This window comes from Populus nigra, chromosome 7 (genome assembly GCF_951802175.1).
Source record: "Populus nigra chromosome 7, ddPopNigr1.1, whole genome shotgun sequence".
NCBI classification, from domain to species: Eukaryota; Viridiplantae; Streptophyta; class Magnoliopsida; order Malpighiales; family Salicaceae; genus Populus; species Populus nigra.
This window is the reverse complement of record NC_084858.1, coordinates 14600196-14620350: the sequence shown is the minus strand read 5'-3', so window position 1 is coordinate 14620350 and position 20155 is coordinate 14600196. Positions and strand designations below refer to the sequence as shown.

Sequence of the window (20155 nt, the reverse complement as noted above, 5' to 3'; positions counted from 1 at the left end):
TTCTGCAGGGCTTGCGGCTCGCAGGAATTAATGAAGAAAGAGGAAGAAAATTGTCTACCTTCCCCTGCTGCACGTCTAGGGGAAAGAGAAAGAAGAACAGTGTCGCTCAAAACGACACTGTTCTGCCTTTTTTTTTTTTAACATGAAACGGCGTCGTTTTATACAAAACGCGTCGTTTCACTTAAATGTGGCGCCATCAAATGTTTTCCAAATGAGTCCTTAATTTATCCTTTGTTCTTTTAAGTCCTCACAATGTAATTTGGATTTTAAGAATTAATTCAATTGCATCCCTGCCAATTTCAATAGCCGCCCCTAAAGTTGGCCGCCTTTTTTATTTTGGTCCTTGGTCTCTAATTTATGCAATTTGACCCTCAATTGACCAATAAACTTCTAATTTTTTCAATTTGGCCCCTAATTGGGTTAATTACAGCCCCTCTATTTATACGCCTTTTCCAATTTGGTCCTTGGTTTCAGATTTCCTCAATTAAGTCCCTAATTGGCCATTAAACTTCCATATTTATGCAATTAAGCCCCTAATTTGACCAAATCAACTCTTAAAAATTATAATTTGACCCCAGAACTTTAATTTCTTCCAATTAAAGCTCAAATTGACTTAAAAATCAATTTTTCTTGCAATCAAACCCTCTATAAATTTAATTAAACCTTCAATAAAATCCAATTAAGTCCATAAACATCCAATTTTGGACTTTTCTCTTCAAATTAAATTTTCTTTTCCTACAAGGCTCTCATCATTCAAGTATATACTGTAAAAAATTTCAATCCTTGTATTTTGAACCTCCTTAATCATTTTTTCTAATCCTTTTCTGAGCGCTCCAACCTCCTACTATTTTTCTAATTTCTTCTGGCTATATATTTATATATTTATTTTTATTTTTGTGTGGGGACCCAAAAATGAGTTACAACAAAGTGTTTCCAGGCTTCACCGTCAGAAGGATGAACCATCACTCCATCAACCGCATGGTGTGATTGGTGCCATGTCATGTGCTCAGCAGTCCTTGGTGACATGAATAACCTCTGCAGTCTAGGTGTGATTGGGAAGTATCTAAATTTTTTATATGCCACGAGAGTCTTCCCTCTACCAGTTCTGGGTTTGTAACGGGAATGCCAGCATGTCATGCACTCGGTCATCTCAACATTTTCAAGGTAGTATAACATGCAGAAGTTAGGGCATATATCAATTTTCTAGTATCCTAAACCGAGGGGTTTCATCATGGACTTGGCAGCATAGAAGTTCTCTTTCAGCCTGTTCCCTTTAGGTAAAATGCTTATCGCCCATTCAATAATCTTTTCATAACCGGCCTCACTCAACCTGTGATCTGACTTGATGGTGAACACCTGTGCTACGGCTGATAATTTACTGTGGTTTGTGCAGCCATCCCATAATGGTTCGTCAGAATCTCTCAACAGATCAAAAAACCTTGCTACATCTGCATTAGGTTCTTCTTCTACGATTGGACATTCCCTGACATTACCTTCACTCATTCTCATTGCATCCATAACCATATTCCTTTAAGGATTAATGTTCTCATTTCCAACTTCATGCACGTTGCTAGCACTAGGAGTTGACCCAACCACCTGTTACAAGCTCAGAAACCCGCCAGAAAGGAGCTTGAAACCATAGATTCAGGCAATGAAAAAAATAAGAGAAAAATTAAAGATATGGATGACATGATTGCTAAATCTAGAGAAGGAGAGAATCATGTCCAAATATTGAAGGAATTGTCTTGAAAGAAGTATAAGTTGAGGTTAAACCACAAAGTGTTCATTCGGGTTGAAATCTGGGAAGTTGTTGGGATTTATGATGAGTGACAAAGGGATAGAAGTGGATCCCGACAAAGTAAAGGCTATTCAATCTATGCCACCTCCCAAGACTGAGAAGGATGTGAGAGGTTTCTTAGGAAAGTTGAATTACATTGCTCGGTTTATATCCCAATTAACCACGACTTGTGACCTGATCTTTCGTTTGTTAAGGAAGAAGAACCCTGGAATTTGGAATGGAAAGTGCGAAGAGGCTTTTGAGAAAATCAAGCAGTACTTGTTGAATCCACCCCTGCTTGTTCCTCCTGTACCAGAAAGGCCATTGATATTGTACCTAACAGTAACAGAAACAACAATGGGATGTGTGCTTGGGCAACACGATGAAACCGGAAGGAAGGAAAGGATCATTTATTACCTAAGCAAGAAGTTCACGGAATGTGAGTCTAGGTATACTGTGATTGAGAAGCTGTGTCGCGCACTGACATGGGCTGCAAAGAGATTACGTCAGTATATGTTGTATCACACTACGTGGTTAATTTCCAAATTAGACCCGTTGAGGTACATTTGTGAAAAGCCCTATTTATCGAGCCGAATTGCAAGATGGCAAGTTCTATTGGCTGAGTATGACATAGTATATATGACAAGGAAAGCTGTAAAAGGGAGTATCATTGCCGATCACCTGGCTGACCATGCTATGGAAGATTATGAGTCATTAGACTTTGACTTTTCTGATGAAGATGTGCTTGCAATCGAGGAAGAGAAATCAGATTGGTGGGTTATGTACTTTGATGGTGCTGTAAATGTATGTGGTAACGGAGCGGGTGCAGTGATAATCTCCCCTGATAAGAAGCAGTATCCGATTTCAATTAAGCTGCAGTTCGGGTGCACCAACAACACAATTGAGTATGAAGCTTGCATTCTCAGTTTAGAGGTTGCATTGGAGCTAAACATCAGAAAGATAGATGTGTATGGAGACTCAATGCTGATCATTTACCAAGTAAAAGGAGAATGGCAAACTAAGGAAGAGAAGGTTAAGGCCTTACCAAGAATACCTGTCTAAACTGGCTGGAGAATTTGAGGAAATAGAGTTCACCCATCTAGGAAGGGAAGGGAACTAGTTTGCAGATGCTTTGGCTACACTAGCATCTATGGCCAAAATAGACTTTGGGCACAAGGTACAACCAGTACACATCAATATCAGAAATAACCCAGCTCATTATTGCTCAGTCGAAAGAGAAGTGGATGGAAACCCTTGGTACTATGATGTCAAGAATTTCATCCAAAACCAGGCATATCCCATGGGGGCATCCAAAATCGACAAGAAGACCTTGAGGAGGTTGGCATTGGATTTTTATCTTGATGGGGAGATTTTGTATAAGAAATCATCCGACGGGACTTTATTGAGATGTTTGGATGAATTTGAGGCAAAAAGCGTGTTACGAGAAGTCCATGAAGGGATTTGCTCAACCCATGCTAATGGACACGTGATGGCTAGGAGGATACAAAGAGTCGGTTACTTCTGGATGACATTAGAAAAGGATTGCATCGACTATATCCGAAAATGTCATAAGTGCCAAGTATACAATGACAAAATCAACGCCCCTCCAGCTCCTCTATTTAACTTGACATCTCCATGGCCCTTCGCGATATGGGGAATTGATGTAATTGGACCTATAAACCTAAAAGCCAGCAATGGTCATAGGTTTATTCTCGTGGCTATCAACTACTTTACAAAATGGGTAGAAGCCGGGTCATTTGCTCATGTGACGCAAAAAGTAGTGAAGAAATTTATTGAGAGAGATTTGATTTGTCGATATGGTCCACCAAAAAAGATTATCACTGATAATGCCCAGAATTTCAATGGCAAGATGATAATAGAACTTTGCGCTAAATGGAAAATCAAGCATTCCAACTCTTCGCCGTATAGACCAAAGATGAATGGTGCGGTAGAAGTTGCTAACAAGAATGTCAAAAATATTATTCAGAAGATGGTAGTCACCTATAATGATTGGCATGAGATGTTGCCATTTGCCCTTCATGCGTATCGCACCACAGTCTGAACCTCAACAGGAGCCACCCCGTACACGTTGGTATATGGAATGGAGGCGATTATGCCTTTAGAAGTTGAAATCCCCTCATTGAGAGTACTGGTAGACTCTGAGCTGGAAGAGGTAGAATGGGCAAAAGTTAGATATGAACAGCTGAATCTGATAAATGAAAAGAGGATAGCTGCAATCTGTCATCATCAACTTTACCAAAGAAGGATGGCCAAATAATACGACAAAAAGGTTCAACCTCGAGGATTCCACGAAGGAGATCTTGTACTGAAGAAAATATTGCCTTTACCAGGAGAAGATCAGAGTAAATGGGCGCCCAACTATGAGGGCCCTTACGTGGTGAAGAAAGCATTCTCGGGAGGAGCTTTGCTGTTATCTAGAATGGATGGAGAAGATCTAGTTAGGCCAGTGAATTCTGACTCTGTAAGGAAATGTTACGCTTGATGTATTCCGTAATCTCCCAATCAATAAAATAAAGTTTGGCCATGAATTTTCTCTGTAAAAAAAAAAACCTTTCTTCATAAAAAGCATGATCTCATAGCATTTGAAATCTTTTACTTAAACAAACTTTTTTTTTCTTTCTTACACATGACTAAGGAAACAACTCCATCAATTGGAGGGAACCAAATCAAATCTAAACTTGGCATATTTATGCACACCACACTGGGGGCAAGAAGTGTACGAAGTGCACATAGGGGTCCATAGTGAACCAAAGCCCAAAGGGGTATATCATAAAACTTCTAAAAAACATCTTTTATGAGAATTGCTAATTGCATTGAAAGTTTCAGTTTTCATGAACAAAACCAAATCTTTTGAGTTTTCCTTTTGAAATAATAATAAAGGACAATACTCAATGGAGCAAGAAAGGGCCCCTTAAGGAACCAGAGATCTCTTCAACAAGAGGATATGAAGTATAGTGTGCGAAGCATATTCCGATTCAAGAGAAAAGGTTGGACAAACAAATGGAAACAAGAGCTCGAAGAAGTTTACAACGAAAGGGGGGCCTATGTTTCCAAAGATAGGTAACAAAAGCATGCATACTATATTATCATAAACATTAACCTGGCAGGAAAGGTGTGGCGAAAGCCAAAATAGTTCCAAGTTTTTGGGAACCGCTGAGATACCGAATCTCAGGTCAACGTAGCTACGAAAAAGAATATGAATTGTGAACCAGCACTGTTTCATTTCCTCGAGGTAAGATGTTTTCTTTTGAAATTCAAAACGGGCAGGTCTCCAGATATGGAGACCCCTTTCTAAAAACCTTTTCTCTTACATCTGGGTAGGTCACCCATCATAACGAGACCATCATTTTCCACTTGGGTAGGTCACCCATCATAATGAGACCATTATTTTTTCTGGGTAGGTCACCCATTAGAATGAGACCATTCTCCATTTTTTTTACGTGGGTAGGTCACCCATTATAATGAGGCCATTCTTCCCCCTGGGTAGGTCACCCATAAGAATGAGACCACTCTTTCCCTTTTCCACTTGGGTAGGTCACCCATCACAATGAGACCATTTTTTCTGGGTAGGTCACCCATTAGAATGAGACCATTCTCCATTTTTTTTACCTGGGTAAGTCACCCATTATAATGAGGCCATTCTTCCCCCTGGGTAGGTCACCCATAAGAATGAGACCACTCTTTCCCTTTTCCACTTGGGTAGGTCACCCATCACAATGAGACCATTTTTTCTGGGTAGGTCACCCATCACAATGAGACCATTCTCCATTTTTTTTTACCTGGGTAGGTCACCCATAAGAATGAGACCACTCTTCCTTTCTCTCCACTTGGGTAGGTCACCCGTCATAATAAGACCACACACAGGATTTTGGTTCTAGTTAAAGAGGATCGCCAGAAGGGATCTCAGGTTAACCCAACCGTAATACCGATTTTAGCTTTGGCTAAGGGAAATCGCCAGATGGGATTTCAGGTTGGACAAACTACAAATATGACTTTTTAGAGATCGCCAGAAGGGATCTCGGATGGAATTCCATGTTGATCAAACTGAAGTGAGAATTCGAAGGAGATGGCCAGAAGGGATCTCAAGATGACTAAATTTTGATCATAGTTTTTGGGGGCTGAGGAGGATTGCTGTAAAAGACAAGTTTCAGATCAATCAAACTTCGACCAGATCAGTTTCGGGAGTTCCGTTTTGGGTTTATCTTTATAAAACTTACTGCGCAAAACCCTTGCTCCGTAAGTATTATAAAGAGGGGGCATCTGTTGTAACCCATTTTTGGGTCCCCATAAAAAAAAAAAAAGAAGCCAAAGAAGGTTAGAAAAATAACAGGAGGTAGAAGCGCTCAGAAAATGGTTGGAAAATTGGTCAAGGAGGTTAAAAATACAAAGATTTGATTTTTGACAGTATATTCTTGAAGGATGAGAGCCCTGTTGAGAAGGAAAATTTGAATTTTGAGGAGAAAAACCCAAATTTGGATGTTTATGGACTTAATTGGATTTTCATTTTTTAATTTATAGAGGATTTGATTGCAAGAAAAATTGATTTTTAAGTCAATTTGGGCTTTAATTAGAATAAATTAAAGTTCTGGGGCCAAATTATAATTTTTAGGAATTTATTAGGTCCAATCAGGGGCTTAATTGCATAAATATTGAAGTTTAATGGCCAATTAGGGACTTAATTGAGAAAATCTGAAACCAGGGACCAATTTGGAAAAGGCGCGTAAATCAGAGGGGCTGTATTGGATTTGATCCGGGGCCAAATTGAAGAAATTGAAAACTGGAGGACTGATTTGAAAACGGCGCAGGGAAACCAGGTGACACGTCGCCTGTTGCTGTTCACTTTCTTCCTCGAAAAGCTGCCCGAGTGGCTGCTTTCCAAGCGCATTTTCCGGCTCGTCTAGCCTTCAAATCCCACAAAACATGCACCAACATGTCCACCTGAAACCCCTTTATCCCAGAGAATGGTCCGGTCGGGTCGACAAATTTAGAAACGGCTCCGTTAAGTGGCTCAAAGTGGCCACCTCGGGCAGTTCACAGCCTTGAGCTGCCAAATTTGGCAACTCGAGGTGCACACTTTGAACCAACGATTTGGATTCCTCGAGTCGAATCAAGTGCTGAAAATTTTCCCCAATATAGACAATATGGCCCTCTTATACTGCCTATAAATAGAATCTCTGTTGAAGACCTGGAGGAGGAGAAAATCAGGTCCAAAGTCAGCCAAAAAACCAGCATTTTCGCCCAATTTCTGCAGATTTCTTCCTTTACTTCCAACGCCGGCCTCCACCGCTGCAATCACCGGAAGCACATCGTCATCCTCAGCCACCGACCACCGTCACAGCCAGCCGCCGCGACACCAACACTACCAGGAACAGAGCACTTCCTCTCCACCGCCACCAGGTTTGCCCCCTTTGTCGTTGTACATTTCCTTGCATTTCACTGTTCAAGTGAAATATAATTCACTTGAACAGTGAAATAACATTTCACTGTTCACTTCAAAAATAATTCAATGAAATGTTATTTCACTGTTCACGTGAGGCCTGTTGGGTTCAGCCCAGCCACGTGGGCCCAGCTGGGTCCAACCCAAAAAACAATAATAATAAAAAAATAAAAATTCTTCAAAAATTATTTCAAAGAATTTGTGATTTTTCTGTAATTTTATTACTGTATTTTGGTCAATATCGGTTTTGTATTTTTATACTGTAAAAATACAAATCCGGTATTAAAATACCCGGTTTTCAATAAAAATGTTTATTTAAAAAAAATGTTTTGTTTTCATGCATACGGCCAATACCCTAACATTGTTTTTTTACATTTTTTATCTAGAAAACAAATATTTGAAGTTTCAAAAAATGTGTTTTCGCATGGATTTTTTAAACACAACAAAAAATCATTTTTCTTGCATTTCTGGATTTTACAACATGTTTGTAAAACTTCAAAGGGTATTGGCCAATATTCCAAAAAAATATAAAAATCTTATTTTTGGGGAATTCATCTATTATTCACCACTAATGTTTGGATAAAGAAATCCCTAAAGGACGAATATCCAAAATATTATCGGGGATAATTTGTTATTATTCACCGCTAATGTTTGGATAAAGAAATCCTTAAAGGACGAATATCCAAAATATTATTGGGGATAATTTGTTATTATTCACTGTTAATATTTGGATAAAGAAACCCGGAGTGGTAAATATCCAAAATAATTTTCTAGGAATAATAAATCTGCACACATCCTTGAAAGAAGCCTTGATTATAATCGAGGACATTTCAAATTTTTTTTACTCCACGGTTTGCGAGCCGTGAGAGTATAAAACACTAAGACAAAAATAGGTTTTTAAAGCACCCTAGATTTCGTTCATCAGAGCAGACTTATCCTAGGAAACTGATGGGATTAGAGAACATCAACACCATAACAGTTATAAAGCAAATCAAACACCAAGCAGCTTACCTTAGGTAGGGCGTACTAGGGGTGCTAAAACCTTCCCTTTACGCAACCAGTCCCTTGCCTTAGAATCTCTGAAAGACCAGTTAGGTTTCCTAGTGACCATAATACTAGGTGGCGACTCCCTTTTTTTCACAACAGAAAGACCCCAACATCAATCCCCGCTACGAAGGATGGGTCGCCGCGACGTCGAGCTCTCGGGAGGGTGCGACAATAACAATTAAACAAGACTCGCTAAACAAGCTATTAATTATTTATTTCATCTCAACGACACATTTAATTCGGTGTAATTCAAATAAAATTTCAACAATTTACAAACAAATATAATTTGACAAAATCTAAAATAAACTATAACAACTACAAAATTATACATTCATACTACAAGTTTCTTTGACAAATAACAATTAAACAAGTACAAACGTTAACAAAATACATATACTAAAACAATAAAATTCACAATTAAATATTGAAACTAAAAAGGATAGATTTACTTTCAAAAAAATGATAAAATCTACAAGAAACGGATATTGTGACCACGTACAAGATATAAGAAACTTGAGTGCTCGTGTTGAGAATAGTGGAGAGTTGGGATGGGTGTTTGGCTGCAGTTTGGGAGGGGAGCTGCAGTTTGAGAGGGGGAGAGGTGGGATGGGAAAGAAGAAGAAGGAGAAATAGAGGAAGAGAGTGTCGGCAGATCGGTGGGCATATAATGGTTTTTTCCGATGGAATCACCGACGGAAATAATCCGTCGGTGATTCCATTGGTGATTCCGTCGGTGACAGTGCCACGTCACTGTACGACTATCTCAGTTTGAATCCCTCGGTCATTCCGTCGGTTAAATCGCCTGACGTCACCATGTCGTTGCATATTTCCATACAAACTGTATACCCCGTCAGCAAAACCGTCAGTATATACCGATGGTTTAGCCAACAGGTTTGTTCCATCGGTATATACCGACAGATTTTGAGATGAAATTATTTTTGTCGGTAATAATTGCCGACGGAAAAATTCTGTCGGTAATTCCGTTGGTTTTCTCCGGTTTTCTGGTAGTGTTTCAGTAACGATAGTACTATATTTTAAAATATTTTTTATTTATAAAAATATTAAAATAATATATTTTTTATTTTTTAAATTATTTTTAATATTAATACATCAAAATATTTAAAAATAAAAAAAATATTAATTTAAAATAAAAAAATAAAAATTTAGAATATTAAAAAATTTAATATCCTATGAATGAATTATAGACTCTCCTATAAATTAATGATGTCATGTCATTAATTTATTCTACATAAATAACTCTCATCAAATTAAAATAATTGTTTTTAATTTTGAGGGGCGTAACTTAATTGGTAAAACTCTGAGTTTGCTTTCCAGTTCGAGTGCTATAAACTTCAGGACCATTGGAGGTTTACATGATCATTAACTTCAAAGCATCGGGGAATTAGTCGAGATACGCGTAAATTGGTCCGGACACTCACAAGTAACAAAAATAAATAATAAAAAAATAATTCTCCTGAATTTTCTATCTTTCCTTCTCTCAGATTTAAAACAAATTACCATAATAAAATAAAAACAATTCTCTTCTCCCTTTTCTATTCTTGTTTCCCACAGATCCCAAATGATAGTGAGGCCATAAAGCTTGTGTAGAGAATTTGTGTTCTTCTCAGAGACCTTAACAGTGACTCCACGTCAATCAAACAAACCCAGCCGAAATTATGGTTGTTTTATCAACCCTTGTCGGTTGTCATGTCAAAAGGAGGGGCTTTGATAGTGTCTCCATTAGTAAGCCTAAAACACCTTGAAATTACCTTACCATTTTAACCTCTGCGTGCTTTTTATTCATAAAAGTCTAGTTTTGCCTACAAGAAACGCTGCATTAGATCTACACAAATCATCACTACAGACTTTGGAGAGTTTTCATACACAAATCTTTATGTTTTCTTGATGCCAACAACTCTTTTTTCAGCTTAAGTTTGATTATGCAATGTTTCCTTAGATCAACAAGTTTTTAAACATTTTCTTTCCACCTTATTTTTCAGCTTCAAAGTATTAACTGGTGTTCTCTAAAAACAAACATATATTAGGTGAAATAAAGAGTTGACAGTTTGATGCAACAGTAAAAGTAATTTTTTAATTTCACTATGATATATTAATAATCTAATGCACAGTAATATAAGTAAAAAATAATATATATATATATATATAGATAATTTACTAGCAACATCACTTTCAATAACAATTTTAATCAAATATTCTTGAATAATTATTTATTTAATAATAATTTTAATTATAATTTTAACCAAACAAATATTTTAACTCAATTAACCATAATTAAAACTAATTTTTTAAAATCAATTTTGTAAAATTATAACCACAAAAGTCACACAAATACAGAGAAAGTACATCTTTCTAATGATGCTGGCTTGTCTTTCTGAAAATCCTCGCAGGAAAAAAACGATTTTTTATACAGTACTCTATGGTCATACCCATAATTCAACTATGGAAAAACCTGGTCTTGTATTCCGTGAAAGTAATAATTGAGGAGAGTGACAGTTGTTTTTATTTTTCAATTTTATAGTGCTAATTTTAACATCTCCTTTGTTTTTGGATTTCTACAACGTAGGCATAAGTAATCTATAACAAACTTTCAAACGTTGTTTGTTTGTTGGGAACAACCATTCAACAACTATCAACATTCTATCTTAAATTAACTCCTGCTAAAAATCAATATGACAGATCTTACATCCGTATTGAAAACAAATCAATGCCCATAGTAGCCACGTACCCCTCTAAAAAATGCAGTATAAAAGCCTCTTCTCTACCGGATATGAGATAAGAGTTATATTTTTACTAGCTTATATACTAATCTATGATAAGTGGTGTAAGATGACGTTGACTTTTTTTTAATTATTATTTTCAATGATTAAAGATATTTTCAGACCAACTTGTACCTTCACCATCTTTGCCAATTACCTTTTAGGGTTATATCTTCTTCTTCTCCTTCTTCTTCTTCTTTTTTTTGTTTTTTTTTTTAATTCAAGAAATTATGAATAATTGTCCATATCTGCACGGTAGTTAACTTCCCAAAAAACAAAAAACCAACTATATTTATTATGCAATTCCTGTGTATGAAATGCTTTACCTCCATATATATATATATATATATATATATATATATATATATATATATATATATATTAAATTCATGAAAAAAAAAATGAATACATAACTTAAACTTTATCTATTGATTTTCCTCTTTAAAAAATGATAAGGTAATTTATTTCATAAGGATTTCTTTATGTTATAAATTAATCATTCTCTTCAAAGAGGGTATTCAATTTCCAAACTTGTTCTGTTCTCTCTCTACATCCATCTCTCCTTTGTTAAGTGTCATGGCATCAACCAAGCCAGTAAATGTACTCGAGATCTGCCATGTTAGTCCGTCCTCTACCTCACCCGAGTCAAGCACCGAACTATCTCTGCCTCTCATCTTCTCTGATATCTTCAACCTCAAATTCCCTCCGGTTCAAGGCATCTTTTTCTATAAACTCCCCGGGTTAACCCCTACTTTCTTTAACTCCGTAATTCTTCCCAAGGTCAAGCACTCACTCTCTTTAACTCTTTCCCACTTCCGTCCTCTTGCCGGTAACCTCACTTGGCCTCCAAATTCCATCAAACCCGTCATCACGTACAATACTCACTATAAAAAAAATGGGGTATTAGCATCTGAATTTAGCAACGGATAATTCCGTTGCTAAATTCAGTAACAGATTTGCAACGGATTACACATATATTATGTTTTTAATATCAGCAACGGACTTTAGCAACGGATAATCCATTGCAAAATTTACGTTGAATTTAGCAACGGATTTTCCGTTGCTAATTAAAAAAATAATTATTTAAATTTTAATATAAAACCAAAATTACGAACACCGTTGATTACATTTACAAGGATTAAATCCCAATCGTTTATTTTTCGCTGGCCTTGGTAAATCGACCCCAGTGCTCTTCCCCCACACCGAAATGCAAACAGATCTAGACGAAATGAACAAAACCAACAGATCAAAATTAATGATCTTCCACTCTTCCAGTCTCCTTCGTCCCTAACAAAATCAAACCAGAACTGTAGAAAAATCACCCTCTCTTCATCGATTTGATTTTCCTTTATCCCAAACATTTCATCTTCTTCGTGTCTTCAGCATCCCTAATTTCTTTTCTTCATCTTCTTCTCCTTCATCAGAACAAAATCGAACCAGACCCATCATTATCACCATCGAACGTGCTGATTTAAGGTATCTCCTTGTAAACGGGTTGGGTGTTTCACGGTTTTCTTCAATAGTTCAGGTAAGTAATTAAGGGTTTTTGTTTTTGTTTGTTGCAATTGAACTTGCACTAAAATTGTTTCACCTAACTTTCCCAATCCAGGTTTCTTTCTGTCCTGTAGAATGATCTCGGTCACCTGTAACTCAAGAACACAGATAATTTTTTTTTTCAATACTTTGAATAATGGTTTTAGGCTATTAATTCGGTAATATAGGGGTTTATGAAATGTTTTTACCATGATCTATAACCTAATTATGCATGTGTAATTGAAAATTTATCAAAACCCCCAATTTAATTTTTAGGGTTACGGTTCATAAATTTTTTGATGTCCCAGCAGTTGAGCTATAATCATTTTTGCTTCCCTTTGGTTTCTTTTTGCCAGTAGATAGTTGTTTTCCCCCATGAGATACCTCCTGTGATTTCTTCTTCTATAGCAGTCCAAGTGTTTCTTTTTTTCTTTTTTTCTTATTGTGATTTGATTGAGCATGCTTGCAGAGTTTTAGTGCTGCCTTTTAGTCACAGCCAATCCAACTTACTAGGATGTGGTGGTTGCTGATTCGTGTAGATATTATTTCAAAATATGCAATTATTAGTTTTAGTTGCAAAACTTATACGCATTTACCACATCAAAATAGCTGTCACTGGATATAAAGGGAACATAATGATAAGTTAAGGTACAAGAATTAATTTTTGATTAGAGGTTGTTTATGTTTATGTTCATGATGTTGAGTTTAATTTCCACACATACCTTATCATTACTATCACAGTTGTAAAGAAGGCATAGATGCTTTTGATATCATATACTATGAATCTTTTTAGGTTAAACAAATTGATGTAGTACTGAACAAAAAGCCTAGGGTGATTATTCTGCCAATTTTGGTAATATCTGTGTTTGATCTCCAACTGTGACAATCAACGCATCTTTATCTGGGCAGAAAGACACCCAGCCTTTCTTGGAGTAAACATGAAATTGCGATGACCCATCACATATATGCAAACACAAGGCATGGGAGTAGTCAGTTCCCCTTATTAGCATGCTGAACACATCATATCCCAAGGAGTTAGCCAGTCGATCAGCTGGAATGTCATGTCTATGCCTATGAAGGCATGGGACTGTTTTTTTTCTTTCCTTATTCAATTCAGAAAAAAATTGTTATGAGAAGACAATTGCCATGAAAATATGAAAACTAAACAGTACTTTAACTTGGATATTCTTTCTGTTTTTCATAGTTTAACTTAGATTTGTTTTAAAGACTAGCAATTGATAAAGCTGGATGGGTTTAATATACTGTTTATGTTTTTTATTTTTCCAGCAATATGAATGGCTTATTGGATCACAATATAAATCAATAGAGTTGGCTAAGTCTGATTGGGTTGCAACAAAGAAATCTCCACCTTGGGCCATTGATTATTGGGGCTTTGGTAAGTCAATTTTGCTTCATTTTTTGATGGTTGCTTAATTAGATTATGCTTAATTTGTCTGCTGGGCATGCCTATTGTAATCTTTTAAATTAATTGGAACTCTGCTTTTCATTGGGATAAGATTAATCATATTTAAATTTATTGTCCTTGTAGATCCTAGTATGTGAACAAGATGCTGGGATTATATTCAATTAACTTTTCTGGGCATAGTACTGTCTTTTTTATTTTTGCTTTTACATATTGCTTCCTGAAGTTCATGTTTTTGGTGTTTTTCCTCTTAAGAAGAATAATTAATGCTTTTTACAATAAGCTGTGGGGGGGAACATTACAAGAGTAAAAAGAATGGGGTAAGAGGTGATAAGGACATATTTAAGGGCGGAATCTTATGGGGAAACTTTATTTTTGCTAGTGGAGGGTGTGGTGACTGTTTAAGGATTCCTTAATTTGTCTGTAAAGTCGTGGTGTTTTGTAGCTTTGAGGTAAAATTGGATTTATAATTACGGGGAAAGAAAATAAAATTATTGGTTGACAGCAAGCTGTTGCGCTGTGAATGGATGGTGGAGGAATGAGGAGATGTTTTGGATTGTCACAATGCTACATTGATTTATTTATTTATTTTCCACTGTAAAGATATTTATTTTCAAATTAAGTTGTATATCAACTGGAAAGTAAATCTCTTATGTTACACGGGCCTCATATGACATCATCATAAATGAAAGTATTGTTGTAAATTAAAGCACAGACGTCAATTGTTTTTCCTTCCATTTCATGTAGTAACAAATAAGAATTGGATTGAATAATTCCAAGATAAAAGAGACCTAAAGCAACGCTTTTTCCTGATGTACACATTCTTTTCTATGTTAAAAATCTGTCTCGTCAGACCTGTAACCAAAAGAATGTCTCGGCCATTTCTTCTGTTGACAGACTAAAGCATACAGAAGTTGTTTGGGCATCAGACCTGTAACCACTCAAGTCTAACAATATAGAAATATAAAGGAACAAAATTAGCTAACAAAAATGTGAACAGTAACCAAATTGATAAGAGGGTCAGACTCTATAATTAGCAACCCCAAATGGTAGAATCATCAATGAACACTCCTGTGCGAAATTAATTGGTCAAATGGATATCAGACATCCACATCAGACGTAGTATAGGACTGCTTCAAATAAAAAGTAAACTGAACTTGAGTACTCCACATAAAATCAAAAGCGTAAACTGAAGAAAAAGGAAAAAAAAAAGTTCCCCATTCAGGAGTTACTAACTAGTGAAGTTTTATTGCAAGTAATGATTTTCCATTTGAAAAGGAGATGTCTGCTTTTTTCTCTTGCTAAATTCCAACAAATTCCAATTAGCTAGCACATATCTGGAAGACCTTGTCTTCTGGATCATTTCAAGCTTTTTACACAAAGCAAGCATTTGATTCCTCTGTGTATTTTTTTCCTTTCATGTCTTTCCACCCTCTCAGACGCATCCTTGGAATCAATTTCACTTGGATTTGTTTTAAAGACTAGCAATTGTTATAACTTGATGGGTGTAACATACTGTTTATGTTTTTTATTTTTCCAGCAATATGAATGGCTTATTGGATCACAATATAATCCAATAGAGTTGGCTAAATCTGATTGGGTTGCAATAAGAAAACCTCCACCTTGTGCCATTGATTCTTGGGGCTTAGGTAAGTCTATTTTGCTCCATTTTTACATGGTTGCTTAATTATATCGTGCATAATTTTTTTGTTAGGCATGCCTATTGTAATCTTTTCAAGTAGTTGGAACTCTGCCTTTCATTGGGACAATATTGATAGTTTGTATAAGAAAACTAATTGAATGATTTTCTTTTATTAAATCTGATATTGAGTTTATTTTTTATGGAAATTATGAGACCAAAATGAAACCTAGAGGTGGCTGAATAATATATCAATTAATTGCAAATTTAAATGTCGTGCTATTTGTCAAGTCTTGAAACATATTGTGACGTTGAGATTGAGAAGACAACATTTCTCTTACGGTCTCCTCATGTCAATTAATTAATAATAATATTATGCTCCATACGTATTAAAAGAAGAAAGAAGGCAACAAATCTACTAGTACATGAAATTAACTAATTTGGATTGTGCTTAAAGAATTTATAAAACAAATGTATTTATATTTTCATCCACCAGTATTATAATTATTATCTAATTATTATTTCACTACGACATAAAAGATAGATACAATGTATATGATAAGAGACAAAGATACAAATGTGAGTAACTATTATAACCCATAATAAATTATGTTTTTTTTTATATTGCATTTTCATCTTTTTAAAAAAATAAAAAAAATTCTTTAATCTTGTATTACCTCGCATGTTTCTGATTTCATTTACCATTTCTTAGTTGGGCAAAAAAAGATCCGAATAAAAATAAAAAGTTTGATGGATCCAATAAAAATAAAAGGATCGAAATAAAATAAAAAAAACTATTTCAGGTGGTAACAAAAGTTAGAAGGACCAATAAAAAAAATGAACTCCAAAACTATTATAAAGATAAATTTATTTAATATTTGTTCAACTAAATATTTTTTTTTCTTTATCCATTCATTCTGTATAAAATACTAACCGAACATAATCTAAAAAGTATATTTTTGTCACTAGTTAGAAAATATAAATGACAATATGAGTGTGTGGGAATTCCTCACACACTCATATTGTCACACTAAACAACCCATATATTTAAAAACTCAATAAGAAAAAGTAAAAGAAAAACAGTTATCCATTTTTTAGCTTCATATATGTTTGAGCTGGACAAATAATTAAACTTTATTCATGTGGTACATATTTTATTTCAAATGATTGTTTAAGTACTAGTAGTTAAAGAAGTATTCGTATTTTAGAAAAATGCTTATTGGTGTTGTCATGTTAATTAGATTAACATGGATGATCGATCGTGGATGTATCGTCGTCTTATGGATGGTCGCCTTCGTCCTGAATACATTACTGGTGTTAGAAGATTTATCAATTTTGCATTTTCAATTGATAAAAATATATCTGGGGGAAAAATTAGATGTCCTTGTGTGAGGTGCAAAAATCAAAAGTTTTTAAAGGAAGATGATGTTTATAAACATCTATTGACAAAAGGTTTTTTGCCTTGTTATGAAAATTGGACTGTACATGGGGAGCCTTATGTCACAGAACCAATATTGGCTGGACCTTCATCGATTATAATGAGTCATGATGTGAATGATGTTTGTCTAGAGAATCCATATAGGAATCTGGTTATGGATGCAATGGGGGTTGGTGATGCATTCTATAATGATAATGTGTCTAGTCCTATGGTAGTAGGGGAAATTCCAAATCCGGAGGCAACTAAATTTTTTAAGCTTTTGAAAGCTGCGGAGGAGCCGTTGTGGGATGGGTGTACCAAGCAATCCAAATTATCTGCTTGTGTACAATTGCTTAATATGAAGTCAACTTTAAATTTGACTCAGAATGCCTTCAACAATTTTATTGACTTTACAAAAAGTTGCATGCCTAATGATGAAAATTTGGTTTCAAATTTTTATGATGCCAAGAAATTTATGCGGCCACTTGGACTTGGTTATGAGAAATATGATGTGTGTCCTAATTACTGTATGTTGTACTATGGGGCAGATGCAATGAAAATAAATTGTGATTTTTGTGGAAGTTCACTATACAAACCTAGAAATCTAACTAGTAAAGGTTCCAATAAGGCAGAGAAGCAACTGCGATACTTTCCTCTAACACTAAGGCTTCAGAGACTATTCATGTCTCCATATCATGCCAAAGATATGACATGGCATCATTTTCATAAGTCTGATAATGGGGTTATGGTGCACCCATCTGATGGGGAGGCATGGAAGGAGTTTAATCGTGTCCACTTAAGCTTTGCATCAGATCCGAGAAATATTCGGTTAGGGTTGTGCACTGATGGGTTTTGTCCATTTGACATGTCTTCAAATACATACTCTTGTTGGCCAGTAATTGTGACTGTTTAAAATTTGCCTCCGTGAAAGTGCATGACTAGACCATTCATGTTTTTGACAATGATGATTCCTGGGCCAAAGAATCTGGGTAAAAAGCTTGATGTTTTTCTAAGACCTTTGATTGATGAGTTAAAGAATTTGTGGTTTTTTGGTGTTGAAACATATGATGTATACAGAAAGGAAAATTTTCAATTAAGGGTAGCTTTGATGTGGACCATTAGTGACTTTCCAGCATATGGCATGTTATCGGGGTGGAGTACTCATGGAAATTTGTCTTGTCCTTATTGTATGGAGCATAGCAAGGCTTTTAGATTAAAAAATGGGGGGAAAACTACATTTTTTTATTGTCATCGACGATTCCTACCCATGAACCACCCATATAGATTTCAATCTGATAAGTTTTTGAAAGGAGTAATTGAAAGGCTTCCTCCTTTACCTCGTCCATCTGGTTTGGAAATGTTAAACGAAGTGTCCAAGTATACTGAGGGACATAATGGAGGTTCATCATATAATGATAAAATTCCTGGCTTTGGTGTTAAGCACAATTGGGTGAAGAAGAGCATTTTCTGGGAGCTTCCATATTGGCATACAAATTTGATTCGTCATAATCTTGATGTCATGCATATTGAGAAAAATGTCTTTGACAATATTTTTTATACAGTAATGGATTGTCCAAATAGAAGCAAGGACAATTTAAAGGCTAGGTTGGATATTCAATTGTATTGTCATAAGCCAAATTTACATTTGCAACAAGATATGAGTGGTCGGGTTTACAAACCTAAAGGCACTTATTGTCTACACAAGAAACAACAACAAGAAGTTTTGTCATGGATGAAGGAATTATCATTTCCTGATGGTTATGCTTCAAGCATTTCACGATGTGTGAAAGAGGCACAATGTAAGGTTTCGGGGATGAAGAGCCATGATTGTCATGTCTTCATTCAAAGACTTCTTCCAACCGCTTTCCGACCTTACTTACCTAGGCCACTGTGGGATGCATTAACTGAACTGTCCGTATTTTTTCGAGATATTTGTTCAACAAATTTAAATGCCCAACACATGGAGTTAATGCAGATGAATATAATTGAAATAATTTGCAAACTTGAAAGGATTTTTCCTCCATCCTTCTTTGACTCCATGGAACACTTGACGATACATCTACCTTACGAGGCAAAAGTTGGTGGACCAGTTCAATATCAATGGATGTATCCATTTGAACGGTATGTTTTCATACTATGTTAATTTTATTCACTTTTTATTTTTTAAAAATAAACTAATTGACAGAAATGATATAGGTATATGTTTTATTTGAAGAAGAAAGTGACCAATAAAGCTAAAGGTGAGGGTTCCATATGTGAAGCATACTTGATTGATGAAATTACCAATTTTGCATCTCATTATTTTGGTGATGACGTGCAAACAATTTGGAATCGAGTTCCACAGAATGATGATGGTGGCCTTAGAAGTGTAGATGGATGTCTTTCTATTTTTTCCTATCCAGGAAAAAAATTATCCAAAAGATTTTATAAAAGACAGTTGTCACATGCTGAAATGCAAATTGCGCATAACTATGTGATATTCAATTGTCAAGAACTGAAGCCTTATTTAGAGTAAGTATGAAATATTATTTTGTACTAAATTTATAATAATTTATTATTAACTTTTACATTTTAAAATTTTAGGCAATGTCGACAAGAGCTAAAGTCACAACAACCATATGTGAGTGATGGTGAAATTGAAAAATTATGCGAAGCAATCTTTCCAAATTGGTTAAAAAATAATGTAAGTATTTTAATAAAATTAATTTATATTTTATGTCAATTAGCTACTTTAAAAATATTATTAATCATTTTTAAATCATTATTTCTTATGGAGTTAACTATTATGCTAGGTGGAATACCAATCTAATGGAATTGAAAATCAGCTCTTTGGACTTGCTATGGGCCCTTCAACTTCAGTGAAATGTTATAATGGGTATTATGTGAATGGTTTTAAATTTCATACTCAACATTATGGCCGTTTTAAAAAGACAATGAATAGTGGAGTTTGCGTGAAAGGAAGTTGCTATGATGATAATGAACGTGATTATTATGGAATGCTTAAAGAAGTTGTTCGGCTAAAATACTTGGGGAGTAAGTGCAAGTTATTTATGTTTAAATGTAATTGGTATGATACAAAACGAG

The 20155-nt window shown here is 35.3% G+C and overlaps 1 protein-coding gene across 1 annotated transcript; it reads left to right on the top strand.

Annotated features, from left to right (window-relative positions):
* The first annotated feature begins 16901 nt into the window (after positions 1–16901).
* LOC133700087 (uncharacterized) lies at positions 16902–17984 on the top strand. The gene has a single exon (XM_062123650.1). The coding sequence runs from the start codon at positions 16902–16904 to the stop codon at positions 17982–17984; it is 1083 nt and encodes a 360-aa protein (XP_061979634.1).
* The last annotated feature ends 2171 nt before the right edge of the window (positions 17985–20155 follow it).